Source organism: Enhydra lutris, unplaced genomic scaffold (genome assembly GCF_002288905.1).
Source record: "Enhydra lutris kenyoni isolate GAN:26980312 unplaced genomic scaffold, ASM228890v2 scaffoldscaffold68, whole genome shotgun sequence".
Lineage (NCBI taxonomy): Eukaryota > Metazoa > Chordata > Mammalia > Carnivora > Mustelidae > Enhydra > Enhydra lutris.
In genome coordinates, this window is record NW_019154152.1 from 4879251 (window position 1) to 4903092 (window position 23842).

The window sequence follows — 23842 nt, forward strand, 5'->3', positions numbered from 1 at the left end:
TCAGAAATGGTCTATGCAAATATATGAAATCTTTTAAATATTTGTATAAGAACTTATAGCATATCATGCATACTGTTCTGCACCTTGCTTTTTCATTTACTGTTTCTTGGATGTTGCTGCATGTTAATATATATAGGACTAGTCCGTTCATTCTTTTTATTTTGTTTAAGGTTTATTATTATTATTTTTTTTTAGTAATTGCTACACCCATAGGAGGCACAAGCTCATGACCCTGAGATCAAGAGTCACATATTCCACCAACTGAGCTAGCTAGATGCCCCCATTCTTTTTAAAGGCTACATAGTATTCCATTGTCTAGATGAACCATAATTTTTTAAAAAGTTTTTTAACATCTTTATTGAAGTAAATTTGCATACCATAACATTCACCTATGAAAGTATACAATTCAGTGATTTTTAGTGAATTTATAGTTATGTGCCCTCACCACAATCCAGTTTTAGAATGTTTGTCAGCCCAAAAAGTTTCCTTATGCCTATAATTTATCTTTTAACTATTTAATTAAACTCTGTTTTTCCTTCTCAGTAATTCATTTTAATTCATTTTAATGAATTAATTTAATTTAATTTTAATTCATTTAATTCATTTTTAATTCATTTTAATTTAATTTAGTTTAATTCATTTTAATTCATTTTACTGGGGCCATGGTCTTTTGTTTTACAACACTGGAGAGGATTTGGAACGGTGACAATGTGTTGAGACCGTTTCAAACCTTATATAGTATTGCTCCTCTCTTTCGAAGAGTCGCAATTCTCCGTTTCATTCAAGGCTGCTGTGAATTTGGAAAGTGAGAAGGAGATCTTGAATGCTCTGCCAGTGAGCTGTTTGCTTTTACTCTTTTCCTCATCAAAAATGAGTAATCTTTTTTTTTAATTTTTCAAGTTTATGTATTTTTAAGTTTATGTATTTTAATCTCTACACCCAATATGGGGCTCGAACTCACAACCCTGAGATCTTCCAGCTGAGCCAGCCAGGTGTCCCCAAAATAAGTAGTTGGAATGGGCAAGCATCACTCCCTCCAGAAGGTTGCTGGTCATGATGATCAGTAGCTAAGTTACAATGACTACAGATTGCCCTGGGAGAAGAGCACAGAGCTCCTCGTATTCACTAACACACTTTCTTGGGCGGGTACCCTGCATGTAGCTGAGGGTCACCGGGCTGATCAGAGAGTGTGTGTGTCTTGTTCCACTCATAGCCCATGGTTGGCTTACATAGAGCACAAGGGAAGGTGACGGCAGGAGAACACAGACTTGCAGAAGAGCCTGCAGTAGCCCTGTTGTCCTGTGGTCCAGAGCACGAAGCTAGCATCAGATGGCTGTAGTTCTGCCTCTTTCCTCAGCTCTAGTCAGTCAGCACTCTCTTGCCTCCGATGTACGGCCGTCCGTAGCTCATGCTCCAGAAGGGGAAATGTCACACTGGAATATACAGTGCAAATAAAACTTCTATTTTCTGAATCTGCTCTTCCAAAATTAGAGCATTTTTTTGTTTTTCTCTGGCCCTTTTTTCCTCCTTGGTGTTAAAACTAGAGTTATGTACCTTTCTGTTCCTGTTAATGTATAGCCTCATTTAGATATGTATTTTCAAAATCCATAATTCTCCAGTCAAAAACTAAGCAGGTGGATCCTGTTCTCTTCATCTCTCACAGGGAGGAGAGAAGGGCAGATACACAGCGTGATCAAAACAGAGCCCTAGGGGCGCCTGGGTGGCTCAGTGGGTTAGGCCTCTGCCTTTGGCTCAGGTCATGATCCCAGTGTCCTGGGATCGAGCCCCATGTTGGGCTCCCTGCTCGGTGGGAGGCCTGCTTCTCCCCCTCCCACTCCCCCTGCTTGCATTCCCTCTCTAGCTGTCTCTCTCTCTCTGTCAAATAAATAAATAAATAAATAAAAATCTTAAAAAAAAAAACAAAAACAGAGCCCTAGTGGAGCACAGAGGAAGGGCTTCTAGGCCTTTCCCACTGTGCTGGCTCTGACCAGGGCATTGGCACTCCTGGACTGTCACGAGAGGAAGTGATTCTCCAGGAGGAAGTCATTACCTGGCCATCCTCAGGGTCCTCCTTGAGAGCGTGCCCTCCTTCCTGCTGGGAAGGACCCTCGTAACTCAACTTGCAAGTACGGGAAGACCATCAAGCCAGAGCATCTGTGTGCTTCAAAAATCCATACTCAGGGGCCAGAAAGAACAGGAGTCTGAGGACATCTCTGTAGAAGGTGCAAATGCCAATGGGCCAGTCGATACAGTTGCCCTTGTGAGAGCTGCCAGTGCGGGTGGAGGCCTTTCCATGCCTTTTTCATGAACTAATCTCTGAGAGAAGATCCAGGTTGCTCTTTCCTCATGGCCTGGACAAGTGGTGGTTTGACTTCTCTGTCAACTCCATTGGGCTCCAACTCCAATGCCAATGCATGGATGGGGGCACCGAGAACCAGCAAAGGACGGGTTTCACCTTCAGTGGGCACTTCACTTAGATGCTATCCTTGGTCCCTGGGTCAGATGGGCTGGACCAGTGGCCACAGTTTAGCAAGTATGGGGACCAGGAGAGGTGACCAAGACAGAGTCAATCCTCGGGAACAAGGTCAGAGCCCACTTACTAAACTTGGAGCCAAGCGCAGGGCAGCAAAGGGCATTTATCCCAAGAGCTGCTGTCTAAAAACATGGAATAGGATCTATGGGCATCCTGTTGCCTCCAGTCATGGTAGACACTGGGTCCCTGGGCTGTGCTCTGTCTTTGGGTGAGCAAGTGACTCTGGAGATAGAGGACAGTGTCCCTATAGACCTTCCACTTCCCCTGAGACTGTAATGTGATGCAGAATGCCAAATACTGCCAGCAACCTGCCATCCATTAGGACTGGCCTTAGGAGTGTTGAGTGTTGCTAGGAATAAGTGACTGGGACTTGGACTCCTCAGGTCTGGCAGAGATTTGCCCTGTCAGTGCTCGTGTAAGAGTGATACTCAGTCCTCTGCTCATCCAAGTCACAAAGATTGCCACTGGCATCTCAGGACTGAATCTGAGACACCCTTGAAAAAATTTCTTTAGTCACTTTGATTAGAGATCCAAAAGTGACTGTCAGGCAAGGAGACAAAGCCAGTCTCCCAGGTCTGGTGTGGGCATGTCCTCCTTAGTATCATCCCAGCAACCTGAGGAGGCATTTGGGGTCCTTTCCCCATCACTCAACCTGTTTTCTCCCAGCATCAAATAATTTCCTTCCAGGTAGAGAAGACCACCTCCCCCCACCCCACTCTGGCCCAGGCACAGCGGGTTGATTTGTTCGAGAAGGAGGTGGTGAAGCAAGCCGCTCAATGAGCCACCCAGGTGTCCCAGCTAAGATTACTTCTGCAGAAAAAAATGGTCCAGTTTTCTACTGTTCCTGATTTTCTGTTGAAAGGAACATTAAGCAATTTCAGGATGTTTGAAACTAGCCCTAAGACTGCGGAGAAGCTGCTTGCCTGATCAACTATCTGGATAAAAGATCTTCTGAGTGTGAAGAGCTGCTCCCAGGGCCCTCATGGGCTCAAAAGCCCGTGGCTGGCTTGGAGAAAAACTTCCCCACTGAGAAAGATAAGACAACCCCCTTGCGGCAAAAGAGATTTTACCTCTTTGTTTTTTCCATAGAAATTACAGAATTTGGGGGGCACCTGGGTGGCTCAGTGGGTTAAAGCCTCTGCCTTTGGCTCAGGTCATGATCCCAGGTTCCTGGGATCAAGCCCCACATCGGGTTCTGTGCTCGGCGGGGAGCCTGCTTCCCCTTCTCTGTCTCTGCCTGCCTCTCTGCCTACCTGTGATCTCTGTCTGTCAAATAAATAAATAAATAAATAAAATCTTTAAAAAAAGAAAAAGAAATTGCAGAATTTGGAGGCCACTAGAACTGAGTCTGTAACCAAGATTAGAGCTGTTTTCCACAACCCTTTCTTGGGCAGGTGGGGCTTTGGGACAGATTACCAAAAGTGTTGTTTTGTGGATGCTGCCAGTGGGCCCAGAGAAACCCTGTGGAGGTGAGGCAAACCAGGGAGACATTTGGGATTGACATTAGAGCAGGAATCCCATCCTCCTTCATGAGAATGCAGAAAAGTAACAAGAAAAATCTTTCCCTGGGTAATTTTCATTTTAACTATTTATGCAATTTTCCCAGATCTTGAGCATTGTTTGCTCTCAGCGTGACCTTCTGCCCTTCAATTTTAGATGTGCTTCAGAAGCCAAATGAAACCGCTGCATGGGGACTGGAGGATTCTCTGTACCCCTCAAGCCAGGTGAGCTTAGAGCTGGGGGCAGCAGCTCGAGGGGACCCGCTGCTCTGTGAGGCCTCTGGGAGTTATGGGGAAGCTGCAGTCCCCAGTTACTCTAAGGGAGCCCATGCTCTAAAAAGAGAAGCAGATAGTGTATTTCCAAAACACAAGTCATACCTCTTGTGTGGCAGTGAAAAGAGAAGGGCTAAGAGAAGTGCTTTCCTCAGCTGGGCAGGCTACAGACTCTGTGGGACTCAGTGCAAAAAGAAAATGCCAGCCTCTTAGTCAAAAAACAGGAATAAAGTTCTGTTAAAGGTACATGTAAAGCCAGACACAGAAGGTCAAATAGTGGGCACCTGGGTGGCTCAGGGGTTAAGCATCTGCCTTCAGCTCAGGTCATGATCTTGGAGTCCTGAGATCCAATTCCACATCGGGCTCCCTGCTCACCAGTGAGTCGGCTTCTCCCTCTGGCCAACGCCCCCCACCTCTGCCCGCTCATGCTGGAGTGCTCTTACTCTCTCACACAAAAATAAGTAAAATCTTAAAAAAAAAAAAAGAAGAAGAAGAAGAAGGACAACTGGTGATTCTACTTATATGAGGTCCTGAGAGTAGTCAAATTTATAGAAAGTGAAAGAAGGGTGGTTGCCAGGGGCTGAGAGGATGGGGGAATGGGAGGTACCATTAAATGGGTAGAGTTTCAGTTTGGGAAGATGAAAAAATTCTGGAGTTGAATGGTGGGAATATTTGCACAATGATTTGAAGGTGCTTAATGATACTGAACTGTACACTCAAAAATGGTTAAAATGGCATATTTTATGTTATATATATTTTACAACCCCCCCCCACATACACACACAGGAATACATGAGTTTTTTTCCTTCTCTCAAGGTCTCTCTCTCGACTTGTCTTGAGTTTTTTTAATTTGCTATCTAATATTGTTCTAAGAAAAATTAATCTCAAATTTTTAGTGTGAATTTTACCCTTCATCTTTTTATTGCACAATGCTAGTTTTTTTTAAGATTTTGTTTATGTATTTGGGACGCCTGGGTGGCTCAGTTGGTTAAGCCGCTGCCTTCGGCTCAGGTCATGATCCCAGGATTCTGGGATCGAGTCCCACATTGGGCTCCTTGCTCGGCAGGGAGCCTGCTTCTCTTGTTGCCTCTGCCTGCCACTCTCTTGCCTATGTGTACCCTCTCTCTCTCTGAGAAATAAATGAATAAATAAAATCTTTAAAAAAAAAGATTTTATTCATGTATTTGACAGAGAGAGGGAGGCAGAAAGCACAAGCAGGCAGAGAGGTAGGCAGAGGGAGAGCGAGAAGCAGACTCCCCGCTGAGCAAGGAGCCTGATGTGGGGCTTGATTCCAGGACCTTGGGATCATGACCGAAGCTAAAGGCAGATGCTCAACCGACTGAGCCATCCAGGCACCCCAAGTGCAATGCTAGTTTTAAATGAAAATATCGAAGTATTTAACTTGTATTTGAAATCACTGAAATTACACAATTCAAATTTTCTTGCTCCCAGAGGGTACCTCATGCTGGCTGGAAGAGACAAACTCAAGCCAGGCTTGGGAAAGGTGGAAGGAGGAGGAAGCCAGGATCACCCGGGCACAGAGCCTGTAGAAAGAGTCCTCCAGGGCATGGGACTTCACAGGTGTCTGAGGAGGGTACATCTTGGACCTGACAGCTGCCAGGTCCCCCTCCCATACAGCCCAGGCCTCCCACAGGCCTACCACCTCCCACAGGCCTACCCCTCCAGCCCACAACAAACAGGTTACCCCCAGGTATCGCCAAAATTCGGAACTGAGAAGCACTCAGCACAGGGATGAGCCTCTTGGCTGGGGTCAGCTGCCCACCTCAAGCTCTGTGGTGCCACCATCTTGCCAGCCTCCACAGGGTGCATGTGCCCGACACCGACCTGTCAAAAGCAAGAGGGCACAGTGGCAGGTGCAGGGTGAGGGAGAGAACGGGAGGGCAGGTAGGGGACTGACAGAGAGCCCATGTAGGGCGGACGTGGGGGTTGGCACTGTGTCCTATTGCTCCACGAGACTTCACAGAACACAAATTCCAAGGTAAAACAATTAAGAATTCCAAGATTTGCAACCACAGTGCATTAAATCCCAAGGGCAAAGTCTTGCTCAACTGTACTGGTCACACATCCATGAGCCAGCCACATTCTCAGGCCAAAGAGAGAGGGGATTTGGCTGGAGTCTTCCTTGTAAGATCTCCTCATCTTTTTTTTTTTTTTTAAAGATTTCATGTATTTGACAGAGAGAGAGATCACAAGTAGGCAGAGAACAGCAGGCAGAGAGAGAGGGGGAAGCAGGCTCCCTACTGAGCAGAGAGCCCAACATGGGGCTCAATCCCAGGACCCTGAGATCATGACCTGAGCCAAAGGCAAAGGCTTAACCCACTGAGCCACCCAGGTGCCCCAGATCTCCTCCTCCTTAAGGAAACCTAAGGGTAGAGTGTTTACAGCAGAGGGGGCTGGGCTCCCTTTTCTCGCTCGCCAGCAGACCTCAGCTGTGCCCTGTCCTTTTCACCCTCTCACTCCCTGCTCACTGTTGGGATCTGCCAATTGTTGACTGGTCTACAGTCTTACCTGAGCTAGGAAATACTGGACCATAAGTCCCTGAATCCAGTCCATTTCAGCTCTGAGTGCGGGGTTTCCCAAGTTACTTCCGTAGTCCCAGAGCTGCCATGCATGATGGGTAGCATGGGAGACCCTCCAAAGCTGGTTTGCCCCAGCCAGCCTGGAGGCATAGGGTGGGGTGAGGGTGGGGTCACAGGGCTCCCCTGGCCGTCTGGGCAGCTGCAGCGCTTGAAGGGTTGAGGAAGCCAAGCCTTTCTCTCACTCTATTCCCTGAATTCTTACAACTGCAGACCGTAGGCAGTATCCTTTCTTTTTGTAGTGGCCTCCAGTTGTGTCTGCGAGAGTGGGGGTTTTTCTTGGACGAAGTTTTGCCTTGAGGCCTGTCCAGCTCACATTGCTGAGTTATGCTCCAAGCAGCTCCATCGGTAAAGTACTCTTGTTTCATCAAGTGTCTTTGGGGAATTTTCAACTTCGGAGGGCTTCTCTCTGCATCCTACACTGGGAAGAAACCGCACACCGGCTTTACTAGCAACTCTCTGCACATCAGCTGGTCTTCCCTTGGGGGAAATGTGCCCCTTCCTTAGGCGCCTGAGGTCCTGTTCCCAGGCAGGCAGCCAGGCAGGGGACACACCGGCAGCCTCCCTCTGCCCTCTTCTCTGGTGCCGGTAGGAAGGCATTTTCTTTCAAGCTGAGGGATAATCGGGCCTGCCAGTGCAGTCCAGCTCTGCCCTGTCCAGTCCAGCTAGCAAAGGAGCTAGGGTGAGGGAGAAAGCCTGGGATCTGAGCAAAGGCCGCTGTCAGGGGGGCAGGGAGGCTGCGAGCCTGGGTTTGGTTCTGGGCAGCACAGCGGAGGAGCTCCCGGTCAGTGGCCATGACCCTGGGACTTTGCAGTTCCTCTTCTTCCTCTGTTTTCCCATGTCAGCCCCTATCCGAGCCTCAGCAGGCCTCAGCTGGCAGTTCTTCTATGTGTATGCCAGTCTAAGACTGAAGACTGGAGCTGTGTCTGACTAAGACCTTTTCTAATGTTAACTATCTGTGAGGAGCTTTGAAGGGAAAGCAACCAGTCCCGGGCCCAACCCCCACTTCAGATGACTGAGTCATGACCCTTTTTAACAAGACTTCAAAGAAACCTCATCAAAGATAACATTTATATTGAAGAAAACAGTACAACAGTTTTCCCTTTTTTACTGTAAAGCTTGGAATGAAACACGAGAACCCCATTTCAGCTCTCTGGCAAACAAAGCACAGTGAACCACAGTGAAGGACTGGTTATTGCAAGACAAACCTTCCCTCCCTCACCCCCCCTTTTTTTGGACCTTGGTGGCCCCTAAGCTGAATCTCTGACATCAGACCTGGTTTTTCAAGTACTCAGGTCATTAGGCAATCAGAAAACACCAGAGCTCATCTTGATCATCTCTGCCACAAATTCTCATCTGAGAAGGCACAGTTTCGGTGTGGTGAAGGCTCGTGGGACGAGGGGTCACAAAGTCTGGGTTTTACCCTGTCTTTGCCCTCCTTCCGCACAGCCAGAGGCCCCAGAAGACATTTAGCTTCTTTGGAAACTGTTTCCCTTTGTACAAAGGGGGATAATAAATCCTTTGTATCTCACAAAATTGCTTTAAGTACATTAAAATGTATGAAAAAATACTTATTCTGTGCTTGATCAACAATAAACTCCCGATATACGTGTGTTGGGTTATAATCGATGCCATTGGTGGTGTTTTCTGCAACACTTTCCCCCACCCCCATACCAGTTTAATAAAACAAAGGTAAAGGTAACAATTTAAAAATCGCTGTATTCAAAATTAATAATAAACTTTAGGGTAAATAAGCTTTAAAACAAAAGTACATAAGCAAAAATAAATAATTTACACCGACCCACTAACCTAATTTTCAGAGTAAAGCCATTTTCAATTACAGCACTGTTATCCCGGGCTCCAGCCTGTGGTCAAACTTTGATAGTTCATTATTTTTCAAAAACAGTAACAAAAAATTGAACGCTAAGTAAAATCTTTAACAAAACCAAAGCACTGGATTTAACTTTTTAATTTTAAATAACCAAACTTTGTCATTTCATACATAATCCAATGTAATGGATCCAATTCAATATAATTAGCATTTCAGCTTGAAGAGGTGGTATTTTAACAGGGATGGAAAACTGTAATGAATAGTCTTCAAACCGTGAGGTACAAATAAAAACATACAAGTATACAGTAGAACAAAAACTGCAGACACTCTATTAACTTGGGGAAATATCCGAAGGCTTTACATCCTTTATTATCCATGATGGCTTTTGGAATTGATTGTTTGAAGTATAGAACCTTTGATGTTTTAGATACAGCCTTTATTTTATTTTTTCACAGTAAGTTAAAAATCCATCATAAGACTCCGAAAGACTCCACTGATCTTGGACGTAGACTCTAGGAGTTTGCAAAGTGATAAAAGAGTAACGTGAAAATTTACCGTATTGCCCTAATTTCATACATCCTTGTACACAATGAATCAGTTTGGGAATCTATTCCAAGAGTTATATACACAAAAGCATCAAGAATAAAATGTTCTCCACTCTTGCATAAAAATGTGTACAGTATGTCAGGAATGGAAAAACTCTAATTTTCCTGGGCCCGGGCTCTCGGATGTCTGCTGCCTGAAGATGAAAGGCTCCTCCCAATGTAGTGCTCCACTGTTTCGAGGACTAATCATCCAACCCTGGCGTTTCTCCTTGTTGGATCCTAGATGCTATTCTGATGGCTTCTTCCAGAGATGGCTGTTCTCCAAGCTGGAACAGGAACAAACCCATGGGCATAGTTAAGATAATACCAAAGAAATAGTATATGCCAGAAGTTTAAAAAAAAAAAATCAAGACTTTTATTTATTTCACAGAGAGAGAGAGAAAGAGACAGCACAAGAAGGGGGGGGGAGCTGCATGCAGAGAGAGAGAGAGAAGCAGGATCCCGCTGAGCAGAGGGATCATGGACCCTGGGATCATGAACTGGGCTGAAGGCAGACGTTTAATCAACTGAGACACCCAGGTGCCCCCAGAAGTAAAATTTCTTTCTGTAATTCTGACAGTTGGACTTAAGACACTACTGCTGATCCAATCATTAAGAGCTTTAAAAAAAAAAAAAATCCTTGCAGGAGAATGATGTAGCTTCTTTCTGTAGGATTTTAATTAACCTTCACTCGTACAACAGAAAAAAGATGCTCATCTTTTCCAATGGGGGCACTGAGAACACCCTGCGCCTTTGGCTTCCGTGCCCATAAATTAAATTAAAACCAATGGTCAGCATTTTCCTGAATGTGTTCTCTTTTCCAAGTAAATACATGAGAAACAACTCTTCCCCAGGAAGGTAATCTGCGCCTAGCATTCTAGACTCTCGGCTTCAATCCAGTGACTTCCCCAAGAAGAGTTTTTTCTGTCTTCTGATTTTCCCCCAATGTAAAATACAGCTGTGCAGGGACTCTCAGGGGATTAACCTAGGGTCTCTGTTTACACGAGGTTCATTTTTTTTTTTTTTTTCTTTACACGAGGTTCATTTGCAAGGAGGAGCTGTTAAGTGCTTTATAGAATCCGCCTAATGAGACTTATTTGGAAAGTAAAGATGGCTGGGTGGGGGCATGCTGGGATATTTGCCAGAAGCTTTTCTTTTTTTCTTGCTATAAACCCCCTAAAACACGCAGAGATACTAGAGAACAAAGTGCCGGTCTCTTCGAGTGCACAGCAAACAGCAGTTCTCTTCAAGGAGCTAAGTGCCATACATTATTCTGTGTCCTGCCTCCTGTGAAGGTTATGAATAAAGGGCAGTGTATGAGGCCGAGAGCTATGAAGGAGTCTGGCTGTCACCATACTCACCTGAACTGCAATCTGGGTGCCGTTGGACGTGGCCACTAAGGTCAGAGGCCTGGTTTCTGTGGTGACTAAGTGATGGCTGTGCTGTTGGTGCCCCATTTCTGATGAGGCAGTATGGAACGCTGCCAAGTCCTGAGCCACAATTGCAACCTTTATCAAAAAGGACACAGAAGGAAAGCTATGATTAAGTACATTAAACTCCACTTAAGGCAAGGGACTGTCTTTGGATCTGAAAGGAAAAACTCCCTTCTGACCACAGACTTGTAGAAGCCTAAAGCTGGAAGGGAACTTACATATTGTCTATTCTAAACTCTTTTTTTTTTTTTTTTTTAAAGATTTGTTTATTTTATATAGAGACAGCAGAGCAGGGAGAGAGGGAAAGAGAGAATCCCCAGTAGACTCCCTCCCTGCTGAGCACGCAGCCCCACACAGGGCTCAATCCGGGGATCAAGCCCCCGCATAGGGCTCTTTCTACTCAGCGGGGAGCCTGCTTCCCCACCCCCCTCCCCACCTCTCTGCCTACTTGTGATCTCTGTCTGTCAAGTAAATAAATAAAATCTTTAAAAAAAAAAGATCTGTATGTTTCATTGTGTGTAAATTTTACCTCAATTAAGAAAAAACAGATTGTAGGCTGATATGAAAAACCTCGTTAGTGGTCAGACAAATGACAATAAAAACAGAATTCAACTTTTGCTTGTGAATTATGCAAATATAAAAAAAAATCCTCAATACTAGCAAGAAGAGTACAGAAGAACCAGGAAGCTTTTAGACCCATGACATAATTGTTAAAACTTTTTGGAAAACAATTTGGCAGTATGTAGCAAACAGCTTAAAATACTTTATACCATTATTTCAATAATTCCATGTCTAGAATTTATTCCTATGAATATAACCAAAGTCTTATACAACAATTTATGTATATGGCATGAGTTAATTAGGTCCATTTGATGGATTACTTTACAAATAATAAAAATCTTTTTAAAAGACCATTTAATTGGTATGAGAAAGTGCTCAGAATACAGTGTTAGATGGACAAGCACAAAATTATAATCCTAACTCTGTACACACACACACACACACACACACACACACACACACACACAAAGTAAGTAAAGTAGTTCTAAATGTTGAGACTAGTTATTTTAACATCAAAAGAGTATAGAGATTTTTTAAAAATATGTTATTTTTAAGTAATCTCTAAACCCACTGTGGGGCTCGAACTCATAACCTTGAGATCAAGAGTCATATGCTCCACTGACTGAACCTGCCAGGTGCCCCGATTACAGCAGATTTTTAGTTTGAGTCTCTATTTTTAATTACTTTGGATATAATGCTACAAGTGGAATTATAGGATCACATGTAATTCTATGTCCATTAAGTAGGCTCTATGCCCAATAGGGAGCTTGAACTCATGACCCAAGATCAAGAGTCACACACTCTACCAACTGAGCCAGCCAGGCACCCCATTATGTTTAACTTTTTTTTTTTTTTTAAGATTTTATTTATTATTTTTTAGATTTTATTTATTTATTTGACAGACAGATATCATAAGTAGGCAGAGAGGCAGGTTGGGGGGAAGCAAGCTCCCCGCTGAGCAGAGAGCCCGATGCGGGGCTCGATCCCAGGACTCCAGGACCATGACCCAAGCCGAAGGCAGAGGCCCCAACCCACTGAGCCACCCAGATGCCCCTATTTATTTATTTTAGAGAAAGAGAGAAAGTGTGAACAGGGCAGAGGGAGAGAGAGAATTCCAAGCAGACTCCATGCTCAGCACAGAGCCTGACGCGGGGCTCGATCTCACAACCCTGAGATCACAATCTGAGCTGAAACCAAGAGTCAGACACTTAACCGACTGAGCCATTCAGGCACCCGGAAATGCTATACTGTTTTCCATAGCATTGCATCATTTTACATTCCCATGAGCAATGCACCAGAGTTCCAATTTTTGAGTTGGATCCTCAGCAACACTTGTTACTGACTTTTGAATAATAGCCCAACCTAATGGGAGCAAAGTGGTATGTCCGTGTGGTTTTGATTTGTATTTCCCTGATGACTAATGATGTGGAACATCTTTTCATGAGTTAACTGGCCATCTCTAAATCTTAATGGAGAAATGTCTGTTCAAGTCATTTGTTGTGGCTTAAATTGGGTGGCTTAGTTTTTTGAGTTTTTTGTTGTTGAGTTATAAAAAGTCTTTATTCTAAATATTCATCCCTTGTCACATATGTAATTTGCAAATACCTTCCTCTCATTATGTAAATTGTCTTTTCACTCTCCTGGTCCTGGCCTCTGATGCACAAACTCTTTAATTTTTTATTTTATTATATATATATATTTTTCTTTTTCAATTTTTTCTTTAAATTCTAATTAGTGAGTGAAGTTTTTCATTTTGAACAAGTTTGACTATCTATTTCTTTCATTGCCTCTGCTTTTGGTATCATGCATAAGAAATAATTCCCTAATCCAGGTCATGAAGAGTCTCATCTATATTTTCTTTCTAAGCATTATGTAGTTTTAGCTCTTAAATTTAGGTCTTTAAAATATTTTGAGTTATTTTTCATATATGCTATAAGGTAAGGGTTGAACTTTACTCCTTCTTATGTGGATATAATTTTCCCAGCACCATTTGTTTAAATGACCATCCTTTCCCAATGAATGGTCAAATTTTAATTGTTGAAATTTAACTGACTGTATGTGAGAGTTTGTTTCCTGACTTTCTATTCTATTACACTGGGAATATTTATTACTTTCGTAATCTCAAACTAAAACAGATTGAGAGCATGGACTCTTCTCTCTGTACCTGCTAACTAGGCTTCCAGAGGCATCTACAAAACTGAGTCAAAGAATGGATGACAAGCACAAAATTATAATCCTAACTCTATACACACACACAATAAAAAAAAAAAAAGAAATGCCAGTGAAGGACCATTTGCTTTCTTCTCACGCATGTGAAGAACCAGGCAATTTAAGCGTTACAGATAATTCACAGGTAGTGTCTGGACACAAGTGGATAGCCGACGTTTGCCCAATGGCCTACAGTTGCAGCAGCAGAAGCAGTGGGGGCATCTGGTCCTCCAACGAAACCCCCACTCCTACTGTAACATTCCTGGTTGCTGGAAGCTGCCTGGCTTCATTCCAGCCCTCAAAGCTGCCTCTCCTGAAAATTTTCCTACTCCCCAGGCTACAGATAAACTACAAAAGACTATTTGCTTTAGGGTCACTACCCTTCCAGACCTGCAACTCTAACTGGCATAAGGTGTATGTACCTACGCTGTACCGTGCAGCCATCCAGGGATCCTACACTCATGGAAATGACCGGGACCACTCCGTAAGACAGCCTAAAAGCTAGTGGCTGGGTTTTGCTTTTGTTTCTGTGTTTGCAGAGACTATAATTGACAAACAAAAATGCACAAATCTTTAGGTGTTCTGTTGAGTTCTGGCTGTTAGATACATCGTAGAACCACCACCTAAAACAAAAGAGATGACAGTTCCTTCATATTCCATCCCATCGTTTCCTTCCGCCGGGGCAAGCAGCATTTTCTGATTTCCATCACCATGGATTTGTTTTGTCTGTTCTTGGATTCCATGTAAATGAAATCATACGATACGTATTCTAGTGGAACTGCTGGGTGGCGGGGTGTAAGAAACCACCGAACAGTTCTTCAAAGCGGTTATATCATTTTACACTCCCACTAGCATGCATGAATGTTCTAGTTGCTTTGCATCTTTACCATTTTCTTAATCTTTTCACAGTTTTAGTAATCTTCCTGTGTCTGAAATGGTGGTATCTCATTGCGATTTTAATTTGCATTTCTTTGATAACTACAGATTTGAACACTTTTTTGCTACTGGCCATTCTTTTTTTTTTTTTTTTTTAAGATTTTTATTTATTTATTTGACAGACAGAGATCACAAGGAGGCAGAGGGGCAGGCAGAGAGAGAGGAAGGGAAGCAGGCTCCCCGCTGAGCAGAGAGCCCAATGTGGGGCTCGGTCCCAGGACCCTGGGATCATGACCTGAGCTGAAGGCAGAGGCTTTAACCCACTGAGCCACCGAGGTGCCCTTGTTACTGGCCATTCTTATATGTTCTTTTGTGAGAGGTCTGTTCAAATGAACAAATGATTTGCTCATTTAAAAAAAAATTATAAGGGTGCCTGGGTAGCTCAGATGGTTAAGCGTCTGCTTTGGGCTCAGGTCGTGATCCCAGGGTTCTGGGGTCAAGCACCGAGGCAGGCTCTCTGCTCTGCGGGGAATCTGCCTCTCCCTTTCCCTCTGCCTGCTGTTCCCCCTGCTGGTATTCTCTCTCTGTCAAATAAATAAATAAAATCTTTAAATAAAATAAAATAAAATATTGTATTTATTTTGCTCACTTTTATTAAGCTATTCATCTTTTTATTGTTGATATGTAGAAGTTTGTTATATATTCTCAATATAAATCCAGTGTCAGATATATAGTGTGAATATATTTTTCCCAATCTGAAATTTTTCTCAATCTCATTCTTAATGAGGTCTTTTGATGAACAGAATTAATTCTGATGAAGTCCAATCTATCTTTTTAAATTGGTAGTGCATTTTTTATCCTAAGAAATCTTTATCCTAGGGTTACAATAATATTCACTTTTCTTCCAGAAGCTTTATGGTTCTGAGTTTTGTATTTCAAGATGTAAAGACCTTCAACTTTGTTCTTTTTTCTAGGTTGTTTTATTTATCAAAGGTCCTTTCATTTTCATGTAAATTTTAAAATGAGATTATTTAATATCTTCAAAAGAGCATGCTGGAACTTTGATTGTGAGGCTATGGAATTTATAAATGAATTTATGAAGAATGAGAGCTACTAATTTTGACCGACTCTTTCACTGAACACGGTAAGGCAGCTGCAGCAAATCTCAACACTGCTTTCAGCATAGCATAAGAACAACTGTAAAATGTATTAATAGCCTGTATTTTGAGGGAAATGAAAAATTAAAACTACAAAGAGATACATCAGATTGGCAAAAATGCAAAAATTTGATACCACTGTGTTGACTCTACAGAAGGGAAAGAGGCAGTCTCAAATGCTGCTGGTGGTCATGTGGCTGGGCACCGTCATGTGGAAGGGAAGCTTGGCACTACTTATCACAATTATAAATGCACTCCAGGATTTGCCTAGCAGACTTATACACGTGCCAAATCACACAAGCACGAGGTGATATGTTGTTTGAAACAGCAGAAGTCTTTAACCATGGTGTTCATATAATGAAACATGGTACAGTTTTTAAAAATGAGGAAGTGGTCTGTATAATGAAATAGAAATATTACCTAGATGTATAATTAAGTTAAACAGAAAAACAAACAAGGTGAAGAACAGTATAATTAACTACCATAAGAAAGAAAGGACAGGGAAAAGATGACCGTATTTGTTCATATACACTTCATGAATTGCTGGAAGGCTACACAAGAAGCTAGTAAGAGTGGATTATCTCTGTGGCGGCAAGAACTAGGTTGATGGAGGCAGGGCTAGGAGGAAGACTTTCCACTGCATACTTGTGTATACTTTTTGATTTCTGAACTATGTGACTATATTACATATTCAAAATATTAAATAAACAAAATTTTGCAAATCAACTTTTCCTAACTATCTGATGATGATCACTGGAGGGGTTAAGATTAATGAACACCTTAATATACACCCGGGCTTTGTATTAACTACTTTATACACACTTTCTCATTCAGTCCTTATCTCAGCCTTCTGGTGTGGATGCAACAATCACTCATCTTTTACAGAGGAAGAAAAACCGAGACTCAGAGCTGTGTGGCTAATGAGCTGTAAAGCTGGGATTCAATCCAAGTCTGTGTGCTTCACAACACCGTATCACACTGCATATCTACATAACGGTTATGATATTGACACGTGTACTGACTCATATCCAAAAAAAATAGCATTACCTGCTGTCCTTCTGTGCCCTCGGCTGTAACCATAGCAACAGAGTGTGTTCCTGCTGAGGAGATGACTGCGTCGTGAGCCGGGACTGTAATGGGCGTGCCATCCTGCGTTACCATTGTGATGGTATTGCCAATGGCTTGCATGTCAGCTTGAGATATGTTGACCTGCAATACAATGCATTTTACAAATCAGTCTCTCTCTTTTTTTTTTTTTTCCCAGTTTTTAAAATAAGCTCTACACCCAATGTAGGGCTTGGACTCATGACCCTGAGATCAAGAGTTGCACATTGTACTGACTAAGCCAGCCAGGTGCTCCAAATATTTGGCAATACTTATTGAGGACTAGGCCCGATCCTTGTATAAATCTACTCTGACGGAGCAAATAATAATAATAAACTCTTTTAGAAAGAGATAATCAGAAAAACTATTTCTTTTCTTTTTTAAAGGTTTTATTTTTAAGTAATCTCTACACTCAATGTGGGGCTTGAACTCACAACCCTGAGATCAAGAGTCACATGTTCTACCGACTGAGCCAGCCAGGTGCCCCCAAACTGACTCTTTCTGAAGTACATTTCCTCCTCTCCATCTCTACTGCCCATTTAGACCTTTATTTTCCTCTCGTCTGACCTCCTGCAATAATACAACTTTTTTCTAGGGATCCAATCTAACCTTACCTAAACCATCCTCTACCCTGACACCTTTTTAAGAAAACAAATTTCGGGGCACCTGGGTGTCTCAGTAGTTAAGTGTTTGCTCTTGGCTCAGGTCGTGATCCCAGGATCCTGGGATGAAGCCCAGCATCTGGCTCCCTGCTAAGTGGAAAGCCTGCTTCTCTCTCCCACTCCCCCTCCTTGTGTTTCCTTTCTCACTGTTTCTCTTTCTCTGCCAAAGAAATAAATAAAATCTTAAAAAAAAAAAAACAAATTTCATTTTGCTCCCTCCTTACATCCCCAGTGACCCCCCCATCACTAGAGTTCAGACTTTTTTTTTTTTTTAAAGATTTTATTTATTTGACAGAAATCACAAGTAGGCAGAGAGGCAGGCAGAGAGAGAGGAGGAAGCAGGCTCCCCGCTGAGCAGAGAGCCTGATGCGGGGCTCGATCCCAGGACCCTGGGATCATGACCAGAGGCGAAGGCAGAGGCTTTAACCCACTGAGCCACCCAGGCGCCCCAGAATTCAGACTTCTTACATGGCATTTGTGACCTTTCGCAATCTGGCCTTTAACAGCTTCTCCAGACTCATCTTCTACTACTTCGAAACCAGCATCTGGCATTCCCAGCCACAACTAACCGTCTGCAGTTCCTGAGTGTCATATTCTGTTATATCGTCGTGACTTTTCCCATCCCTTCATTCTGCTTGCCAAACTATGAAAATTCTTCAAGATCCAACTAAATGGCCACTCTCAGGGTACCTGGGTGGCTCTGTTGGTTAAGTGTCTGACTTCAGTTCAAGCTGTGATTTCAGAATCCTGGGATGAGCCCCACTCTGGGCTCCCTGTTCGTCAGGGAGTCTGCTTCTCCCTTTTCCTCTACCCCTCCCCCCACACTCATGCTTGCTCGCTTTCTAATAAATAAATCAATCTTAAAAAAACAAAACAAAACAAATGCCCATTCTCCATAAGGGCTTCCAACATTCCTTCAGGAAGAATTATTTACTCCTGGGGTGCCTGGGTGGCTCAGTCATTAAGTGTCTGCCTTTGGCTCAGGTCATGATTCCGGGGTCCTGGGATCAAGCCCCGCATCAGGCTCCCTGCTCAGCAGGAAGCCTGCTTCTCCCTCTCCCACCCACCCTGCTTGTGTGCCCTCTCTCGCTGTGTCTCTCTGTGTCAAATAAATAAATAAAATCTTAAAAAAAAAAAAAAAAGAATTATTTACTTCTTCCTCCAGGATGATGCTGCGCTTTACACATCCCTCAATCATATGACCATCATTATAAGAAGTTATTGGTCATTTAGGAATAGTTCTCTCCTACTAAACTATGATACCCACCCCTACTTTCTGTACTCCCCACATTAAATCTATCAAAATATCTGGCACTGGGTAGAATTCAGTAACTGTTTACTATTTAATTGACTAAAGGAATGGAAGAAAAATCTAATCCCTGAAGGAAATGGGAAGGCTACATCTGGAGAAAATACCTCACAATAAGGAAAATAGCTGTTCTGGAACACATGAAGGGGGATGAGACTCATTTTATCTGGTCAGAGAGGAGCCAGGATTGGTTGACAACAGTAGGTTCCAGACTGATAAACAACAGAATTATCCAACAATGGAACAGGGTGCCTCTTACGAAAGAAATTGCCTTATCTGTTTGGGGGCTGCTGTAGCGGGAAATTCTCCTGTATCAGGAGGGAGGGAGGTTATCTAGCACGTCTTCAAGAGGGTCTCTGTCTATTTGATCTAATTCAAGAAAGTCTTGGGTTTGATGCTAAATTAAAACTGCATTAGTAAATATATTTAATCTTTCATGGCAATGAGCGGACAAAGAATATGGTGAGGAAGTAGTGCTGTGAGGGGGGAAGGAATGAATGGGATGGTAAAAACACCTTGAACTTGCCAATCCTGAACATGTTCTGTCTCCTAATTAACATCAGCATAGTAAGTTACCAACACGAGGGCAGATTCATCATGGGGTAGGGAGGTAAGCTCTGAGAAAGACAGGGAAAGAGAGAGTTCTCCATGGAGACAGTTACAGGTGGATAAAGAGCCCCATATGCCTATTTCTATCAGGTACTAAGACAACCTTAACTGGAGCTTAAAAATGAAATCAGTGGGGTGCCTGGGTGGCTCAGTGGGTTAAGCCTCTGCCTTCAGCTCAGGTCATGATCCTGGGATCGAACCCCGCATCGGGCTCTCTGCTCAGCAGTGAGCCTGCTTCTCCCTCTTTCTCTGCCTGCCTCTCTGCTTACTTGTGATCTCTCTGTGAAATAAATAAATAAAATCTTAAAAAAAAAAATGAAATCAAGTCTGGATTATTTTAGGTTCGTGACATCTAGAAACCAATTGTTTGGAGAGTAACAATTACATTGCTTTGCCCGGGGAAATCAAGATACTTGGTCCATTAATTCTGGGAAGTAAGTTAAGTGAAATCCCATTAACTCCAGGTAGGGAGAAAATCACATGCTGGAAATTTTACAGTTTTGCCCATTGCTAACTTCCCATGATTTTTTTTTTTTTTTTAAGATTTTATTTTTAAGTCATTCCTACACTGAATGTGGGGCTTGAACTCACAACCCCAAGATTAAGAGTCACATGCCCCACTGACTGAGCCAGTCAGGCACCCCCTCCCAGGATCTTTTAATGCTGCTTCCCTATCCTCATCTCCTCAGTCAAGGCTCTGCTGGTTTCTCAATCTTACCTCCTGGATTTAATCAGCTACTAAATAATCCTAGCCCTTCTCTGATTTATATTTCTCATGAACCCTTTACTTTTCAAGCCCTTAATTTCACTGTGGTTCTGACCTTTATCACGTTACCTTTGAACTATACCAGTAACTATACCAATATCACTCCAACAGTACCAATGCTGGAGTCACAGGCATCCTTCCTCTCCTAATGCCCCTGTACGGAGCCTCTCTCAGCGGCCTACTGGAACACCTTCAGGTCTCACACCACCTAGGAGCTGATATTCAAGGCTTTCCTCAGTTGGGGCTGAACCTGCCTTCCATGTCCATGTTCAAAGAAATATTATTTAACTTGTTTGGCTTTTGGTGGATACTCACATGCTGAGTCCCATCCTGGGATATAAGTGTAACTTGTTGACTCAACCCGGACTGCGTCACCGTGGCTACTTGTGTAGATACAACATCATCCCCTTCCACGCCTGTAACATACGTGATCTGGGACCCTTTAAGAACATCTTCACTTTGACCTATTTAAAACAAATGAATCATTTGTTTGACCAACCAACAAAGCTGTTTAGAAAACAGAGGATATATTTTCTTTTTTAAGTCACTTTGAATATTTCTTATTTATCTTTTCCTAAATTTTTGTTTTAATTCCTGTTCATTAACACACAGTGCGATACTGGCTTCAGACGTACCATACAGTGATTCATCACTTCCATACATCACCCGGTGCTCATCACAATACTCCTTAACCCCCGTCCCCTATTTCACCCACCCCCTCCCTGCCTACCTTCCATCTGGTAACCATCAGTTTGCTTGGCATAGTTAAGAGTCTATTTCTTGTTTTGTCTCTCCTTTTTTCCCCTTGCTCATTTGTTTTGTTTCTTAAATTCCACATGAGTGAAATCACATGGTATTTCTTTTTCTGACTTACTCCACTTAGCATAATACTCTTTGCCTCCATCCATGTCGTTGCAAATGGCAGGATTTCATTCCTTTTTATAGCTGAATAACATTCCGTCATGTGTGTGTGTGTGTGTGTGTGTGTGTCTGTACATCTTTATCCATTCATCAACGGACGGACACTTGGGCTGCTTCCATACCTTGGCTATTGTAAATAATGCTGCTATAAACACAGGGTGAATAAGAGCACGAGTGGGAGGGGCAGAGGGAGAGAGAGGGTAAGAATCTCAAGCAGACTCCACACTGAGCCGGAGCCCGACTCAGAGCTCAGTCTCACAAGCCTGAGATCATGACCTGAGCTGAAATCAAAAGTCAGATACCCAACCAACAGAGCCGCCTGGGTGCCCCTTGTGTTTTTGTATTCTTCAGGTAAATACCCAATAATTCGATTACTGAATCATAGAGTAATTCTATTTTTAACTTTTTTGACGAACCTCCATACTGTTTTCCACAGTGTCTGCACCAGTTTGCATTCCCACCAGCAGTGTACAAGGGTTCTTTTCTCACCAACACCTGTGTGATTTTAGTCATTCTGACAGGTGTGCGGTGATGTTGCAGTGTAGTTCTGATTTGCATTTCAAAAACAGACAATATTTGGGGCGCCTGGATGGCTCAGTGGTTGAGCGTCTGCCTTAGGCTTGGGCCATGATCTCGGGGTCCTGGGATTGAGCCCTGCGTCGGGCTCTCTGCTCAGCGGGGAGCCTGCTTCTCCCTCTCCCTCTGCCTGCCTCTGCCTGCTTGTGATCTCTCTCTCTGTCAAATAAATAAATAAAATCTTAAAAAAAAAAAAGACAATATTTTAAACACGACAGAAATACTTGTATAGATTAAAGTGTATATGTATTATATTCTAAATCATAAAAATGGCTTCCAACACCTCTTTGCAATTCTTCCACCTCCACTTTTGTAGAGCCAAACCGAATCAAAGCAGACCAAACCAAACCTTTCCAAATCAAATTTAAATGTTCTAATTTCAAGGGCATCTGGGTGGCTCAGTTGGGTAAGCGTCAGACTTCCACTGAAGTCTTGATCAGTCCTAGGATGGAGCCCCACATCAGGCTCCCTGCTCAGCGGGGAGCCTGCTCCTCCCTCTCCCTTTGTCCCAACCCCTGCTCAGGATCTCTCTTTCTCCCTCTCTCAAATAAATAGTCTTAAAAAAAAAAAAGTCCTAATTTTGGGAGACCCCTTTTATTCTTACTTGGAGTCATTTACCATGGAGTCATGCATGTGTGCCAGGGCATGGGGGGTACGGGACAGGAAGACTGCCTGGGAGACAACCCTTCCAACAGGGCAAGTATGCATGAAGTTCTTGCAGTCACTTAAGAAGCTGTTAAAAATGATAAGACAATCTTCATAAACATTAACCACAAAACCAGAATGTGGTGTCAACAGAAACTACTATAATACTAAATTACTCACTCTTTAACACAAGTGACTGATTGCAAGTCATCAGTACACAATGACCACATTGTGTAAAGACAAGGTAATGACATATTATCTGGGGTAAGGTTAATCATTAAATGAGGGACAGAACAGGAACCCCCATCCACTTCTTTATTTCATAAAGAACCAGCGAGTAAACAGCAATTTCAACAGTCCATTACTGCTATACTTGGCAACCAGGAAGCCTGCTGATCCTTCTCTTCTATGGCTTTCTACCTCCCACGAAGCCAGAAAAAGGGCAAATATGGGATATTCTTTTCCCTTCAAGGAAGGACTTATGCTAATTTAAGAGTACTTCTCCACGGTAGTGGCTGACACTTGCTCGCATATCCTGACACTTGCAGGCTCTGATCCTGGGCGTGTAATCTCCACGGCAGTCGTTACTTCACGCCTGTCTGTTCTGTGTCACAGCCATTCAGATATTATTATCTGAATGGGCTACAAAACCTCAAGAATCATATGAGAGGAAAGGAATGCAAACCCATCGGTATTCTTGGAAAAACAATCTTCGTTGATTATTTTTTTAACAAAATGTGTGCCAGTATTTCACGGACTATTTCCAGAATACAAGAAATTCAGACCATCTGCAAGATCAACTTCGAAGGAAGAGACTGAAGAAGCTTAAAAAAAGAATTTTCAGGGCACCTGGCTGGCTCAGTGGGTTGAGCGTCTGCCTTTGGCTCTGGTCATGATCTCTGGGTCCTGGGATCAAGCCCCGCATCCGGCTCCTTGCCCAGTGGGAGGCCTGCTTGTCCCTCTCCCTCTGCCCATTCCCCTTACTTGTGCTCTCTCTGTCTCTCTGACAAATAAATAAAATCTTAAAAAAAAAAAATTTTAGGGACGCCTGGGTGGCTCAGTTGGTTGGATGGCTGCCTTCGGCTCAGGTCATGATCCCGGAGTTCCGGGATCGAGTCCCGCATCGGGCTCCCAGCTCCATGGGGAGTCTGCTTCTCCCTCTGACCTTCTCCTCACTCATGCTCTCTCTCACTGTCTCTCTCTCAAATAAATAAATAAAATCTTAAAAAAAAAAAATTTTAAAAACCTGAGCTTGTCATCATTAAAGCCTGTTTAAACAAACAAACAAACAAACAAAGCCTGCTTTCTAACTGCAAGGACCGAGCAGTTGGGGGGCTATTGGACCGTGTGCACTCACAGCGCTTTGCCAAAAACACAGCACCCAGGACTGAAGGAGCTGTTACTTCGACACATGACCGATGTCTGAAAAGACAAACTAGAACTACAGGGAACCACTGCAGCAGGGAGCAAATGATGTGCTCTACCCCTCATTCTCCAACCAACTTTTTTCACCTAAAAGTTTTTCAACGCTTCACTCTAAGAACGGGAAAATATGATTTCTTTTCATTTTCAAATCTATCTTGTTTAGGAGGTATGCGGTGACCAGCAGGACAACCTAGGTTTTGTTTTGTTTTTTAAGAAAACCTTTACTTACTCTACTTCCTCACCTATGAAATTACAGAATGTAATCCTCTAACG

At 43.1% G+C, this 23842-nt stretch overlaps 1 protein-coding gene across 5 annotated transcripts in view; it reads right to left on the reverse strand.

Moving 5' to 3' along the window:
• Positions 1–8449: 8449 nt before the first annotated feature.
• LOC111159585 (zinc finger protein 143) overlaps positions 8450–23842 on the reverse strand; it is a 57596-nt gene continuing 42203 nt past the window's right edge. For 2 of the 5 annotated variants that reach the window (XM_022522118.1, XM_022522117.1), the window contains exons 13-16: positions 20318–20466; positions 16600–16761; positions 10679–10825; positions 8450–9604 (exon numbers count right to left, since the gene is read on the reverse strand). In XM_022522118.1, the coding sequence (XP_022377826.1) occupies positions 9521–9604; positions 10679–10825; positions 16600–16761; positions 20318–20466 (542 nt within the window). In that variant the 3' untranslated portion in view covers positions 8450–9520. The remainder of the gene's footprint in view (positions 9605–10678; positions 10826–16599; positions 16762–20317; positions 20467–23842) is intronic. The other 3 variants (XM_022522119.1, XM_022522121.1, XR_002641421.1) reach the window with 2 other exon arrangements.